This window comes from Ovis canadensis, chromosome 21, assembly GCF_042477335.2.
Source record: "Ovis canadensis isolate MfBH-ARS-UI-01 breed Bighorn chromosome 21, ARS-UI_OviCan_v2, whole genome shotgun sequence".
Taxonomy (NCBI): Eukaryota; Metazoa; Chordata; class Mammalia; order Artiodactyla; family Bovidae; genus Ovis; species Ovis canadensis.
This window is the reverse complement of record NC_091265.1, coordinates 43497145-43514279: the sequence shown is the minus strand read 5'-3', so window position 1 is coordinate 43514279 and position 17135 is coordinate 43497145. Positions and strand designations below refer to the sequence as shown.

The window sequence follows — 17135 nt, the reverse complement described above, 5'->3', positions numbered from 1 at the left end:
CCTGACTAATTTGCTTATGACTGGTAATGATGCTGTACACTCTCATAAAGTGTAGTGGAAGGGCAGCCCTTGCTTTCCCCTTGTCTTTGACCGGTTATTAAATACCTGCTAAAAATCTGGATGTCTCAGTCTTTATTCTTAGAGAAGGAAGAATGAGAGCCTTAACTCAGATTGGCTTAAAGAGGATTCAGAGAAGAACCAGCTTCATCTGTGATTTCTAGCCTCTGCCCCTGAAACATTTTTTATAAATAAAACAGATTTACCTTTGTATAAATACAAGAATAGAGTAATATTTAAATTACTACTGAAGGTGGAATAAACTTAACTTGTAAAAAATGGAATGCTACTCAACAGTAAAGGAAATGGCTATTGATACATGCAACAAATGGGATGAACATTAAAGGCATCATAACTAGTGAAAAAAGCCAGTCTCAGAGATTGCATATTGTTTGATTTCATTTATTATCTGCCAAACGACTTGACTATTGAGGTGGAGATGAAAGAAATGGAGATGGAGAAAACAGAGATGAAGGTGGAAGGGGATGGGTGTGGCTATAAAAGAGTTGTATAAAAATTTCTAAAGGTAGTGAAACAGTTCTGTATCCAGTCATGGTGTTGCTACATGAATATATACAAAGGATCAAATTGCATAGATCTACACACATGTACACACACACAATGTAAACACTCAGTGCATATAAAACTGCTAAAATCTCACTGTCTGTAGTCCTGAAGTCTTGTTACCATTACTAAACCAGTGTCCATTTTCTGGTTTTACTGTTACACAGCAATTGTGAAAAATGTCATCATGAAGGAAGCTAAATGGAGTTCAAGGGACTCTACATTATTTTAGCAACACCCTGTGAATCTATACTTATTTCAAAATAAATGTTAGCTGCAATCTCAGAAGCACAAAGAGAAGTTAATACATTATCTGCTGCTGCTGCTAAGTCGCTTCAGTCGTGTCTGACTCTGTGTGACCCCATAGATGGCAGCCCATCAGGCTCCCCTGTCCCTGGGATCCTCCAGGCAAGAACACTGGAGTGGATTGCCATTTCCTTCTCCAATGCATGAAAGTGAAAAGTGAAAGTGAAGTCGCTCAGTTGTGTCCGACTCTTCACGACCCCATGGACTGCAGCCCACCAGGCTCCTCCATCCATGGAATTTTCCAGGCAAGAGTACTGGAGTCGGGTGCCATTGCCTTCTCCTTAATACATATCTAGGAATTCTAAAGTCATATTTTCTTGATGGTGGATTCATGTTGATGTACGGCAAAACCAATACAATATTGTAAAGTAATTAACCTCCAATTGAAATAAATTTATATTTAAAAAAAAGAAGGAGACAAAAAAAAAAAAGTCTTTGAACAGTGATTTTCTTATGTGCTCTATGCTTAGTCACTCAGTCATGTCCGATTCTTTGCAACTCCATGGACTTTAGCCCTCCAGGCTGCTCTGTCCATGGGGATTCTCCAAGCAAGAGTATTGGAGTGGGTTGCCATGACCTCCTCCAGGAGATCTTCCCAACTCAGAGATTGAACCCAGGTCTCCCACATTGCAGGTGGATTCTTTACTGTCTGAGCCACCAAGTAAGCCCAAGAATACTGGAGTGGGTAGCCTATCTCTTCTCCAGGGGATCTTTCTGATCCAGAAATTGAGCCAGGGTCTTTTGGATTCCAGGCAGATTATTTACCAGCTGATCTACCAGGGAAGCTCCTGATTTTCTTATAGACTTAATTTATTAAAAGCAAAGACATACTGAGTCAGAACAGCCCAAAGTAAATTTTCATGGAATGTTGGATTAGAATTATACCTAATAGCATTTTACTGAAACAATAATGTCTAAAAGCAATAAAAATATCCTTTTACTATATGTCTATAAAATGTTCATAAATGTTTAAAGATGATCTATTTTACAAAGCAAGTAACCTTTACTGAAGTGTTTATAAATTTTTACAAAAATTAATATGTTACCTGAAATGACAGTTAATGAAATTTTCAGTGACATTAATTATTTTCATTTTTATGAAGCACAGAGAGTATCTTTTTCTATGTCCTAGGGGATGTATGTTCCCTGAAGGAAAACTAACATTTACTGTCATGATTAAGGTGTAAAAATAGACACCAATTTCTTGCCTGCAGAGTGTATCACAATGGAAACATCTTAGGGGAGACTTACCCCTGGATTTCTAATCAGGTATAAAAAAATTACAAGCCTTAAGCAAATGCCATGTGCTCTATAACATGGTGGTGTAGCTGCCTAGTTTGTGGTTTCCCTTTATAGTCTCCTAATAGATTTATAGCTACAACTTTAACCTGAACCTTAGACTAACTCCTGTAATTCAGACTGTCATATCAGTGCTCTGACTCTTTTGCCAACACAGGGAGAAGATTCTGTGACTGCATTTGCTCAGCGTTGATATCTCCAAAGCAGCTCTTCCAGAAGGGTGGCGGTGAAACACATATAAAGCTCCCTCAGCACTGAGTTCCCTTAATAGAAGGAATGTGAGTTAACAAGGTTTATTTTTCTCTCGTGGCTAAAAAATGAGGAAAAGTATTTATATTAAATAACAAGAAACTCCAAGGTCTGGATCTCTGACTTGACTGCTTGTATTCTGAGCATATTGTCTGTGTTGGCCTTGTCCTCATTCTGGAACAGGGGAACTATAACAGTTCCAAGGGACAAATCCAGAGCATAGCAATATCAGAGGAAGAAAATATTTTTCTCCTAAAATTTTTTTTGTTGAAATATATGTATTATACAATTTTATATGTCATAATAAGAATACAGCTTGGTTTGTTTTCACTAACTTAACAGCTAATTTAATCAGCACCCAAATTAATTTATTTCTCTTTCATGCCATCCTACAAAACATGGTAAAGTACATCCACCTTCTTTTATTCATCCTCTGTTCTTCTAGGATGGAATAGAGCAGGAGAATGTGTAGAAACAATGGAGTATATGGTTAAGTATAAAGTTTAGGCCATCAAGGTTCTCCTCAATACCTGTTACCAATTATTGACTTTGTAATATCTTGTAGTAAAGTGTCTGTAAATCCTATAGACTGTTAATGACTTTCTTCCAGGAGGCAGAATATTGGTGTGGCCTTCTGCTCTATAGGAATTCTCTCTTTCTTGAAGGTCATCATAGGGAAACTGAGATATCTAATAGAGTGATGGAAACTTGAGTAGGAAAGAAAAAGTGACTGGTGAGATGAGTAGGTTAGAGAGATAGGGATACAGTCCCATCACTGAAACTCATCAACAGGTAGATTTGTTCCTCAGCCACCCCATCACTCTATCTTTTAGTAAAAGTAAAGTTAGAGCCATGATTTGTCCCATACAACTCATGAAAGGAAAAGACATAGGAGGGGACATGGGTAAACCTATGGCTGATTCATGTTGATGTTTGGTAGATAACAATGCAATTTTGTAAAATAATTATCCTTTAATTAAAAATAAATAAATTTAATAAAAAAGAGTGATTTAAATGGTGAGATGCGTGTGCCTCCAGACACTATGAAGCAGAGGAGGACTTACATGATTTCTGCCAGTCTGAGACGCTGTCTCATAAGTAAAACTCATATAAAAGTGATTTTGTAAGGACAGAGCTGTGTTCCCTGCTAATAAAATTTTCTTCTGTTCTCACAGATTTCTGAAGTTGAGAATAGGATGCTGGCTAGAAATGACTCTTTAGTGACTGAATTTATTCTTGCTGGATTAACAGACTGTCCAGAGCTCCAGCAACCCCTCTTTCACCTGTTTCTAATGATCTTTGTTGTCACCATGGTGGGCAACCTGGGCTTGATCATTCTTATTGGTCTAAATTCTCACCTCCACACCCCCATGTACTATTTCCTCTTCAACCTGTCCTTCATTGATCTCTGTTACTCTTCTGTTTCCACCCCCAAGATGCTGATGAACTTTGTATTCAGGGAGAATACCATCTCGTATGTGGGGTGCATGACTCAGCTGTTTTTCTTTCTCTTTTTTGTCATCTCTGAGTGCTACATGTTGACCTCAATGGCCTATGATCGCTATGTGGCCATCTGTAATCCCTTGCTGTATAAGGTCTCCATGTCCCATCAGGTCTGTTTGGTGCTCTCTTTGGCTGCATATGTGATGGGGTTTGCTGGAGCATCTGCCCACACAGGGTGCATGCTTAGACTAACCTTCTGCAATGTGAATGTCATCAACCATTACTTGTGTGACATCCTCCCACTCCTCCAACTCTCTTGTACCAGCACCTATGCCAATGAGGTGGTAGTTCTCATTGTCGTGGGTATTAACATCACAGTACCCAGTTTCACCATCCTGATTTCTTACATCTTCATCCTCACTAACATTCTTCATATCAAATCTTCTCAAGGAAGATCGAAAGCCTTCAGTACCTGTAGCTCCCACATGATTGCTCTTTCTCTATTTTTTGGTTCTGCGGCATTCATGTACCTTAAATATTCTTCTCCTGAATCTATGGACCTGGGAAAAATTTCTTCTGTTTTTTATACTAATGTGGTGCCCATGCTCAATCCTTTGATTTACAGTTTGAGGAACAAGGATATCAAACTGACAGTGAGGAAATCCCTGTTTAGAACCCAGAGGAGAACCATGTTCTAATTTGAAGTGGCAATATTTTAAAGCAACTCAAGTTTTTATTGTTGTTTTTCAAGAAGATTCTTTGTTTATCACTGTTGTTGTTACAGATTGTGTTATATTTGGAATAATAGACTTGTCTTATTACTTCCTCATTGCTGGTCTTCTCTCATATTTGTCCCCTGTATTTCTTGTACCTCATATCAGTTTACTGAACAGTAACTTGTTTATAAAAGGAACAAATATGCTGACTTTTTTAAATATAATTTTTTATATTTCTGTCTTCTGTGTTACTCCTACTCTGTACAAATGTGATGAGGTATGAATCATAGAAATTTAAAATTACACTTTGCCTATCTAAACACAGAAGTGCCAAATACTACAGAAGCATTCTCATGTTTGTTGATAATATTGTTGGTATAGGCAACAGGATTCAATCAATTATCTTAAATACAAACTAGTATATAGCTTAAAGTGTTATCATATTCTCTGATCTTTTCCTTTTGTTCTATGTTTCTTACCAAATTACTTTTTAGTTTTGTCCTTTCTTATTCCCTTGGCAAGTTGCAAAATCTGTACCATAGTATCACCTGTTTTTGAGAGCCTCCATCAGCCCAGGTCATGTAATATTAAAGAGAATATATGTAGTTCCATCTTTTATTGCCAAAGATGGCATTAACAGAATACAATTAAAGGAATAATACACATGTACCTTAGGATCCCAGTAAGGGGACTGGCTGCTTTATTATAAAACTGGCATTCATTATTATATAAAATGACATAAAATATTTTGAAAAAGAGCATATAGTTCTTACTGCAGAGTTTGTAATTTATCACTTTAAAGGAAAATATTGCACATTAAGTTAGGAGAAATATGTTAGACATTGTTTTATTCATCTAATGAGATTCATCATGAAAAAAGTCATATGCTAATGATAATAAACTATATTCCTCTTAATGGTTCTTGGGCTTATTTAAACCTGTTTCAGTGCATTCAGGCTAGTGTAACAAAATACAGACTCAATGTCTTATAAACAACAGAAATTTATTTCTCACAGTTCTGAATGTTGGAAGTCTAGGATCAAGGTACCAGCATAAATGAGTGAGGGTACATTTCTGGGCTACACCCTTCTCATTATATGCTTACTTGGTGGAATGGGCTAGTGATTTCTGTGAAATGTCATTTAAAATGCACCAATCTCAATTGTGAGGGTTCCATCTTCATGACTTAAGTACCTCCTAAGAGTCCTTTCTTCTAATATCATCATCATTGGGGGGTTAGGATTTCAACATTTGATTGTAGCACCTTGTCTCACTGATAAGGTAATTAACAGATTTAAAGTAGATGCTGTTTTCTATAAGTTTCCTATTTCTCCAGTGCCTTTTCAGCTTGTATATTTAGAATATCAGATGTATTTGCAGGATAAGAAATACTTGTTAAATTGTTATCTTGTTTGAGTAACAACAATAATAAATTTTATTGTTATAAATAATAATTAAGGGAATACTATAATAAATACAAATACTAGTAAATAAATAAATCAGAAAGAACTTTGGGGTATCATTCATTTCTTTGAGGGTGGGCTTTCACAGCTCTAGACATGCTGCTCACCTCCCAGTCAAGAGAAGTAGCTGTGGGGAGCATCAGTCACTGTCTATAGCTTATACTGCTTTGGATCCACCATAGTGTTCAGGCAGAGTCCATGTTTACTCTGAGATGTCCTCAGCCAACCGTTTAGCTTGGTGGGTCACACAGGAGCTGGCCATTTTATACATTATATATTATACATGTATCTCCTGATAGACAGTTATAGTTCTTAGTTAGGGACTTTCTATCATTATTAATGAGAATTATGGAACTGCACTGTGGCCTGGGATTTTCCTTCTCTGTCTCCTTTCTTAGATGTCAGATTTTCATTGAGGTCTGAAGGCCTTTCTTATGGATTTTCAGCCCCCTGTTTTAGCCTTCATAGACTTTTTTTTTTAAATAATAAGTGTCTTGAAAGTGAAAGAAAGTGAAAGTCCGTCAGTTGTGTCTGACTTTTTGCGACCCCATGAACTATACATTCCCTGGAATTCTCCAGGTCAGAATGCTGGAATGGATAACAGCTCCCTTCTCCAGGGGACCTTCCCAGCCCAGGGATCGAACCCAGGTCTCCCACATTCCAGTCAGATTCTTTACCAGCTGAGCCACAAGGGAAGCCCAAGAATACGGGAGTAGGTAGTCTATCCCTTCTCCAGTGGATCTTTCTGACCTAGGAATTGAACTAGGATCTCCTGCATTGCAGGTAGATTCTTTACCAGCTGAGCTATCAGGGAAATAATAAATGTCTTGCAAATCTAATATTTCTTGGCTTTTGCTTCTTGGAGAACTTTAAGTGACACAAAGAACTTACTGATTTTAAAGCTTAGTGTAATGGTCAAATAAAGACTGAGTTTCCTGTTATAAAACAGACGAATGAATAACAGATAAAATAGAAGATTCAGAAAAAGATCCTCATCTATACAGTTAATTTTTTTTAACCAAGTAATAAGCCAATTCCAGAGAGAAAGAAAAACTAAGAACCTGATGCTTGGAAATATTAACTTTTCATGAGAAAACTATTAAACGATCTCTATTTAACAGCATACACAAAAATTAATTTAAAGTGGATCAAAACAATAGACACAAAACTTGCTGCTGCTAAGTCACTTCAGTCGTGTCCGATTCTGTGCGACCCCATAGACGGCAGCCCACCAGGCTCCCCCGTCCCTGGGATTCTCCAGGCAAGAACACTGGAGCGGGTTGCCATTTCCTTCTCCAATGCGTGAAAGTGAAAAGTGAAAGGGAAGTCGTTCAGTCGTGTCGGACTCTTCGCGACCCCATGGACTGCAGCCTACCAGGCCCCTCCATCCATGGGATTTTCCAGGCAAGAGTGCTGGAGTGGGGTGCAAATGTGTCTAAAAGAAAACATAGGAAAATGTCTTTCTCTAGGCCTAGACTTCTTAGACATATTCTAGTAAACAGGAGATCCCAAAGAAGAGAAAAAAGATAAACTTCATTAAAATTAGAATACCTATCAAAAATATTCATAAGCAAACCATGTACTAGAAAACTATTTGCAGTGCATAGATTTGATAAATTTATTGTATCCAAAATACATGGCGATTTAATAACTAAAATATATTTCAGTGATAAAATAGTTTCATATATTTGCCAATCATTTGAAAGACACATCCATGTGTGTAAATGGTATGTGTAAATGACCAGTAAGCACATGGAAATATGCCTAACTTGCTGCAGTCCCTTAGATGTACACTTAGGAGCCGGACAATAGTCCTTTAGCAACTATTTTGTCTTCCCTCACTTCATTGCCCAAACTGGTGGCTCAGACAGAAAGCATCTGCCTACAATGTGGGAGACCTGGCTTCCATCCCTGGGTTGGGAAGATCCCCTGGAGAAGGAAATGGCAACCCACTCCAGTACTCTTGCCTGGAGAATCCCATGGATGGAGGAGCCTGGTGGGCTACAGTCCATGGGGTTGCAAAGAGTGGGACAAGATTGGACGACTTCACTTTCACTTTCGTAGTTGATTTACATATTCATATTAATTTCATGTGTACAGCATGATATATTGGTACTTTTATATGTTGTACTCTGTTAAAAATTATCACAATTAATAGTCATAATTACTATACAATATATTCTTGTTGCTTCTCTGTTTTATCTAGTGGTTTGTATTTCTTAGTCCCATGCATGTAATTTCCCCACCCCCTTCCCTCTCAGCTAGTGCCTCCCCTGACAGTTCCCAAGTAGACACCAGGTGACCAGGGAGCCACTGATGTAGCCCACAAAAGCCAACCTTCAGGGAGGCGTCCAGAGAAAGTTGCAGAAGGATGGAGTGGGGATCTGAAGGAGCCGATGGGGAAGATCCAGCAGGGTTTGCTTACTAGTAAGCAACTTTTGAAACTGGGGACTTTCCCAAAGACTTCTCTTATATCTGAAATATCTAATAATGCATATGCAATGATTATTTTAATGTTGAGGGTTTTTTTTTGTTTTCTTTTTTGGTGGTGGTGGTGGGATAATGGATTTTCCCTTTGTTTTTCTATGTTAAAATGACTTCATAAAGTTCTTTAAAAAGTAATATGTAAAAAACAGCAAACATTATTATCAGTGGTAGAAAACTGAAAACATTTCTTCTAAGATCAGGAACAAGAGAAGACAATTACAATTAATAGCCACTTTCACCACTGTTATTCAACAAAGTTTTTGAAGTCCACCCATGGAAATCAAAGAAGAAAAAGAAATAAAAGAAATCTACATTGGAAAAGAAGAAGTAAAACTCTTACTCTTTGCAGATGATACACTGTACATAGAAAGCCCTAAAGATACCATTAGAAAATTACTAGCGCTAATCAATAAATTTAGTAAAGTCACAGGATGCAAAATCAATACACAAAAATCCCGTGTATTCCTATACACTAATAACAAAAAATCAGAAAGAAAAATTAAGGAAAAAATCCCACTCACCATCGCAACTAAAAGAATAAAATATGTCAGAATAAACCTACCTAAGGAGACAAAAGACCTGTATGCAGAAAACTATAAGATACCGATGAAAGATGACACAAAGCAGATGAAGAGATGTATCATGTTCTTGGATTGGAAGAGTCAATATTGTGAGAGTTAATATACTATCTAAAGCAGTCTATAGAGTCAATGCAATCCGATCAAATTACCATTGACAATTTTCACAGAACTAGAACAAAAAAATTCACAAGTTTATGGAAACACCAAAGACCTCAAATAGCCAAAGTAATCTCAAGAAAGAAAAATAGAACTGGAGAATCAACCTTCCTACCTTCATAACATACTACAAAGCCAGAGTAATCAAAACAGTATGGTACTGACACAAAAAGAGAAATATAGACCAATGGATCAAGATAGAAAGCCCAGAGATAAACTGACATGCCTATGGGCACCTTATCTTTGACAAAAGAGTCAAGAATATACTATACAGTGTAGAAAAGACAGTTTCTTCAATAAGTGGTGCTGGGAAAACTGGACAGCTACATGTAAAAATGAAATTAGAACACTTCCTAACACTATACACAAAAATAAACTTAAAGACCTAAATGTAAGGTCAGAAACTATAAACTCAGAAAATGTAGGCAGAACACTGTGACATAAATCACAGCAAGATCGTCTTTGACCCACCACCTAGAGTAATGGAAATAAAAATAAAAATTAAAAAATGGGATTAAACTAGGGCTTCCCCCAATGGCTCAGTGGGTAAAGAACCTGCCTACAATGCAGGAGACATGGAAGAAGATGCAAGTTCAATCCCTGGGTCGGGAATATCTCTGGAGCAGGAAATGGCACCCCACTCTGGTATTCTTGCCTGGAAAGTCCATGGAGAGGAGCCTGGAGGGCTCCAGACCAGGCTACAGTCCATGGGGTTACAAAGAGTCAGGCATGACTGAGCAGCTAAGCATGCAAAAGCTTTTGCACAGCAAACAAAACTATAAACAAAATGAAAAGACAACCCTCAGAATGGGAGAAAATACTGCAAATAAGACAACTGACAAAAGATTAATCTTCAAAATACACAAGCAACTCATACAACTCACTCTGGGAGAAATAGACAACCCAACTGAAAAGTGGGCAGAAGACCTAAACAGACATTCCTCCAAAGAAGACATACAGGTGGCTGATAAACCCATGAAAAAAGTACTCAACATAGCTCATTATTAGAGATATGCACATCAAAACTACAGTAAGGTATCACCTCACACCAGTCAGAATGGCCATTATCAAAATCTACAAACAATAATTGCTAGAGAGCATGTGGACAAAAGGAAAAACCCTTGCACAGTTGGTGGGAACATAAATTGATATAGCCACTATGGAGAACAGTATAGAGATTTCTTAAAAAATGGAATAAAACAACTTGGTGGGTGCATGCATGCTAAGTCACTTCAGTTGTGTCTGACTCTCTGTGATCCTATGAACTGTAGCCCACCATGTCCCTCTGTCCTTGGGATTCACCAGGCAAGAACACTGGAATGGGTTGCTATGTCCTCCTCCAGGTTATCTTTCAGACTCAGGGATTGAAACTGCATCTATGTCTCCTGTGTTGGCAGGCAGGCAGGTTCTTTACCACTGACTCATCAATCCAACTACTGGAAAACGATAATTGAAAAAGACACATATACCCCAATTTCATTGTAGCACTATTTACAATAGTCAGGACACGGAAGCAACAGAACTGTTTGCGACAGGTATATGGATGAAGAAGTTGTGGTACATATATACACTGAAATATTACTCAGCCATAAAAAGGAACACATTTGAGTCAGTCCTAGTGAGCTGGATGGACCTAGAGCCAATTATATAGAGTGAAGTAAGTCAGAAAGGGAGAAACAAATATTGTATGTGTGCTGTGCTTAGTTGCTCGGTCTTGTCCAACTGTTTGTGTCCCCATAGACTGTAGTCCACCAGGATCCTCTGTCCATGGGGATTCTCCAGGCAACAATACTGGAGTGGGTAGCATATCCCTTCTCCAGGGGAACTTCCTGACCCAGGAATCAAACAGGGGTCTCCTGCATTGCAGGCAGATTCTTTACCAGCTGAGCTACCAAGATTAACACAAACACACACACACACACACACACACACACATACACACACACACACACATATATGGAATCTAGAGAAACAGTACTGATAAACCTATTTACAGGGAAGGAATGGAGACACTGATGTAGAGAAAAAAACTTATGAACAAAAAGGGGAAAAGAGAGATTGGGACTAATTTAGAGAATAGGATTGACATATATACCCTATCATGTGTAAAATGGGTAGATGGTGAGAAGCTGTTACATAGCACTATATGAACACTGCCCAGACTGGCACTCTGTGACAACCTGGATGGGTGGGATGATAGAGAGAGGGAGGCTCAAGAGGGAGATTAAATATATAATTATTATTGATTTGCAATACTGTACCTGGAAGCCAACATTACATGGTAAAATGACAATGCTCCAGCCATTCTTTTGTTTTAGGAACTGGGCATAGACTCCAAGAGATGATAAAGAAAGTAAATATCAGAACACACATTCCTCTGCCTTGGGGATTAAGAACAATACTTATTTTAAAATTGTAAACTGAGTAGTATATTGTATCTCAAAAGATCTGTAACACAGAATGAAAAAAACCCCATTAATTTCTACTGTCAGTGGGCTCATTTAACTTGAAATCACGAGGGAGAGAATTATTTTCTGTTTCTAATCAATTTTCCCAGAACTACAGGGTATGAAATGAATTCTACTTGAGTCAACTAATTGTTTTGGAGCTCATTAGGGTGGATATGAACAGTATGAAAAGGTAAAAAGATAAGACACTGAAAGATGAACCCCCCATGTTGGGAGGTGCCCAATATGCTACTGGAGATCAGTGGAGAAATAACTCCAGAAAGAATGAAGGGACAGAGCCAAAGCAAAAAACAACACCCAGCTGTGGATGTGACTGGTGATAGAAGCAAGATCTGATGCTGTAAAGAGCAATATTGCATAGGAACCTGGAATGTCAGGTCCATGAATCAAGGCAAATTGGAAGTGGTCAAACAGGAGATGGCAAGTGTGAATGTCAACATTCTAGGAATCAGCAAACTAAAATGGACTAGAATGGGTGAATTTATCTCAGATGACCATTATATCTACTACTGCTGGCAGGAATCCCTTAGAAAAAATGGAGTAGCCATCATAGTCAACAAAAGAATCCAAAATGCAGTACTTGGATGAAATCTCAAAAATGACAGAATGACCTCTGTTCATTTCCAAAGAAAACCATTCAATGTCACAGTAATCCAAGTCTATGCTCCAACCAGTAATGCTGAAGAAGCTGATGTTGAACGGTTCTATGAAGACCTACAAGACCTTTGAGAACTAACACCCAAAAAAGATGTCCTTTTCATTATATGGGCCTGGAATGCAAAAGTAGGAAGTCAAGAAACACCTGGAGTAACAGGCAAATTTGGCCTTAGAGTACAGAATGAAGCAGGGCAAAGGCTAACAGAGTTTTGTCAAGAGAACAAACTTGTCATAGGAAACACCCTCTTCCAACAACACAAGAAAAGACTCTACACATGGACATCACCAGATGGTCAACACTGAAATCAGATTGATTATTTTCTATAGTCAGCAACAACAAGACCAGGAGCTGACTGTGGCTCAGATCATGATCTCCTTATTGCCAAATTTAGACTTATTAAAGAAAGTAGGGAAAACCACTAGATCATTTAGGTATGACCTAAATCAAATCCCTTATGATTATACAGTGGAAGTGAGAAATAGATTTAAGGGACTAGATCTTATAGACAGAGTGCCTGATGAACTATGGATGGAGGTTTGTGAAATTGTAAGGACACAGGGAGCAAGACCATGCCCAAGACAAAGAAATGCAAAAAAACAAAATGGCTATCTGAGGAAGCTGTGAAAAGAAAAGAAGTGAAAAGAAAAGGAGAAAAGGACAGACACACCCATTTGAACGAAGAGTTCCAAAGAATAGCAAGGAGAGATAAGAAAGCCTTCCTCAGTGATCAGTGCAAAGAAATGGAGGAAAATAATAGAATGGTAAAGACTAGAGATCTCTTCAAGGAAATTAGAGATACCAAGGGACTATTTCATGCAGATGGGCTCAATAAAGGACAGAAATGGTATGGACCTATCACAAGCAGAAGATATTAAGAAGAGGTGGCAAGAATACACAAGAACTGTACAAAAAAGATCTTCATGACCCAGATAATTAAGATGGTGTGATCACTCACCTAGAGCCAGACATCCTGGAATGTGAAGTCAAGTGGGCCTTAGGAAGCATCACTATGAACAAAGCTAGTGGAGGTGATGGAATTCCAGTTGAGCTATTTCAAATTCTGAGAGATGATGCTGTGAAATTGCTACACTCAATATGCCAGCAGTGGCCACAGGACTGGAAAAGGTCAGTTTTCATTCCACTTCCAAAGAAAGGCAATGCCAAAGAATGTTCACACTACCACACAATTGCACTCATCTCACATGCTAGTAAAGTAATGCTCAAAATTCTCCAAGCCAAGCTTCAGCAATACGTGAACTGTGAACATCCAGATGTTCAAGCTGAATTTAGAAAAGGCAGAGCAACCAGAGATCAAATGGCCAACATCCGACGGATCTTCGAAAAACCAGGAGTTCCAGAAAAACATCTATTTTTGCTTTATTGACTATTCCAAAGCCTTTGATTCGGTGGATCACAATAAACTGTGGAAAATTCTGAAAGAGATGGGAATACCAGACCACCTGACCTGCCTCTTGAGAAACCTGTATGCAGGTCAGGAAGCAACAGTTAAAACTGGACATAGAACAACAGACTGGTTCCAAATAAGAAAAGGAGTACATCAAGGCTGTATATTGTCACCATGCTTATTGAACTTATATGCAGAGTACATCATGAGAAACTTTGAGCTGGAGGAAGCACAAGCTGGAATGAAGATTGCTGGGAGAAATATCAATCACATCAAATATGCAGATGACACCAACTTTATGCCAGAAAGTGAAGAAGAACTAAAGAGCTTCTGATGAAAGTGAGAGAGGAGAGTGAAAAAGTTGGCTTAAAGCTCAACATTCAGAAAATGAAGATCATGGCACCTGGTCCCATGACTTCATGGCAAATAGACGGGAAAACAGTGGCTGACTTTATTTTTTGGGGCTCCAAAATCACTGCAGATTGTGACTGTAGCCATGAAATTAAAAGACACGTGCTCCTTGGAAGGAAAGTTATGACTAATCTAGATAGCGTATTAAAAAGTAGAGACATTACTTTGCCAATAAAAGTCCATCTACTCAAGGCTATGGTTTTTCCAGTAGTCATGTATGCGTGTGAGAATTGGACACTAAAGAAAGCTGGGTGCCAAATAATTGATGCTTTTGAGCTGTGGTGTTGGAGAAGACTCTTGAGAGTCCCTTGGACTGCAAGGAAATCCAACCAGTCCATCCTAAAGCAGATCAGTCCTGGGTGTTCATTGGAAGGACTGATGCTAAAACTGAAACTCCAATACTTTGGCCACCTGATGCAAAGAGTTGACTCATTTGAAAAGACCCTGATGCTGGGAAAGATTGAGGGCAGGAGGAGAAGGTAACGACAGAGGATGAGATGGTTGGATGGCATCACCGACTCAATGGACATGAGTTTGGGTAAACTCTGGGAGTTGGTGATGGACAGGGAGGCCTGGGTTGCTGCAGTCCATGTGGTTGCAAAGAGTTGGACATGACGGAGCAACTGAACTGAACTGAACTGAAGGTGTATATTGTCCTTTCAAGTGAAGAAAACCTTCTGGGAGAATTCTCATATAAAAATTATGGCCTGTTCCCTTAGTATGTCAAAGACTAATGACCACAGTGATGGATACTGTTTTCTTCCTTGTGAAAAATTTTGACTTTCTAAGGATCACAGGGTAGAAATAGTCCTATGGTTCAGTGTCTGTGAGGCATTGAGGAAAAAGAAGGTGAGGGTTGAATCACCTTTGTCTCCATTCCTTTCAAACCTCAGACTGTGTAAATTGAGGGTTCTGAGGAACACCACCTGTTTATTGTTCTTTTCAGCCCTGATCCTGAACAGAGCCTGGTGAGATTGAGGAATGATGTGTAGAAACACTGGGAGTTTACCGGTATTTTTTAAGCACAGAGACAAACAAGAGGAGTAAGGACCAAAAGAAGAAAATGAGGAATCTGCGGGAAGAGTCATTACAAGTCTTGTATTTTGGATGCTTTGACGAGTGTCTTTAGACAACCCTGTGGTTATAAACCAAGAGATCCAGCTCTCACTTGGGAAACATAGGGAAAGTCCATGAAGGTCCATTGTGAATCTGAGTTTCTGCCCCTGTTCCTACAGATCACAACTGTGTAGTAAATGAATATGGAAAATGCCTCCTCTGTGACTGAGTTTATCCTTATGGGATTGACAGAGCAACCTAAACTCCAGCTACCTCTGTTTTTCCTGTTTCTGCTGAGCTACATGATCATTGTGGTGGACAATTTGTGCTTAATGAATCTAATTTGCCTAAATTCACACCTGCACAAACCCATGTACTTTTTTGTCTTCAATCTCTCTTTTATTTATCTTTGTTACTCACCTGTCTTTACCCCCAAAATGCTAATGAGCTTTATTTTTGAGAATATGCTATCTCCTTTACAGAATGTATGTCTCAGGTATTTTTCTTCTGCTTTTTTTGTCAGCTCTGAGTGCTATGTGTTGACAGCCATGGCCTATGATTGCTATGTGGCCATCTGTAAGCCCTTGTTATACACAATGGCCGTGTCCCCTCAGATGTGTTCTCTGCTGACATCTGGTTTGTATGTGATGGAATTTCCTGGAGCCATGGTCCACACAGGGTGTATGATGAGGCTGAACTTTTGTGATTCCAATATCATCAACCATTTCATGTGACATCTTCCCGCTCCTCCAGCTCATCTGTAGCAGCATTTATGCCAATAAGATTGTAGTTTCTGCTGTTGTGGGGACAGTTGTAACAGTATCTAACCTGATTATCTTTATTTCTTACACTTTGATTCTTTTCATTTCTTACACTTTGATTCTTTTCAATATTCTTCATGTACCATCATCTAAAGGTTGATCCAAAGCCTTGAGCACCTGTTTTCCCATATTACAACAGTTGGTCTATTTTATGGATTTGGGCTACTCACTAATGTCAGACCATCATCTTCTAGGTTTGTGGAAGAGGGAAACTTTTCTCACTCTTTTCCACCAATGTGGTACCCATGCTGAACCTTCTCATATAGCCTCAGGAATAAGGATGTCAAAATTGCTGTGAAGAAAATCCTGAAAAGAATTACAAACGGAACCAAACCATTTATACCACCTTTTCTTTGTCGTCTTTCTTTTTTTCCTGCTCAACTTTATCCTCTTCCTCTCATTCTTTTTTCACATTTTCCTTTGTTCTTCCTCATGTCTTCTTGACAGGATTCATCTCTAATGTCTGATGGCTATTCTTCTCTTGCCACATGATGTAACACTGTGGGCCTATTTGACTGGAAAATCATCCTCAGCCCTAAGTGATCCCATAACATTTGAAGAGTAGGGACCAATAACCTTACCCATCTGATGATAACACTATGATTTCCCTTGTGTGTCAACTCATCCAAGGTATGCCATAGAGTAATATGCTGTTTGACCAATTTTTTTCTTTCTTGCTTTCATTACATACAGCCCTTTCCTGTATCAGTGCTGTCATTACTTACCACTCCATTAACACAGAGAAGTAATGACAAAAATGTGGACATGGTAAAGATGTAAAAATTTCCAAAACTTTTCTGGATTTTCTTTCAGTAATAGCTCCTGTTCTGTATTTTGGGGGCCACATAGGTAAAGAAATTGAATAATTTGTTGAACCATAATTCTTTTATTCTTGAGGGTACTTGAGAATGAATAAGCTAAACTATTCTATATACCTTTCTCAATCCACACCAATAAAAATGCCTGTTTTTAGTTTATTGGTCAATTGATATGTT

General features: G+C 38.5%; 1 protein-coding gene and 1 pseudogene across 1 annotated transcript; both read left to right on the top strand.

Annotated features, from left to right (window-relative positions):
* Positions 1-3656: 3656 nt before the first annotated feature.
* LOC138427290 (olfactory receptor 8B3-like) lies at positions 3657-4616 on the top strand. The gene has a single exon (XM_069566633.1). It carries the CDS (start codon positions 3672-3674, stop codon positions 4614-4616), a length of 945 nt encoding a protein of 314 aa, XP_069422734.1. The 5' UTR covers positions 3657-3671.
* Positions 4617-15522: 10906 nt separating this feature from the next.
* LOC138427252 (olfactory receptor 8C8-like) lies at positions 15523-16584 on the top strand (annotated as a pseudogene).
* The last annotated feature ends 551 nt before the right edge of the window (positions 16585-17135 follow it).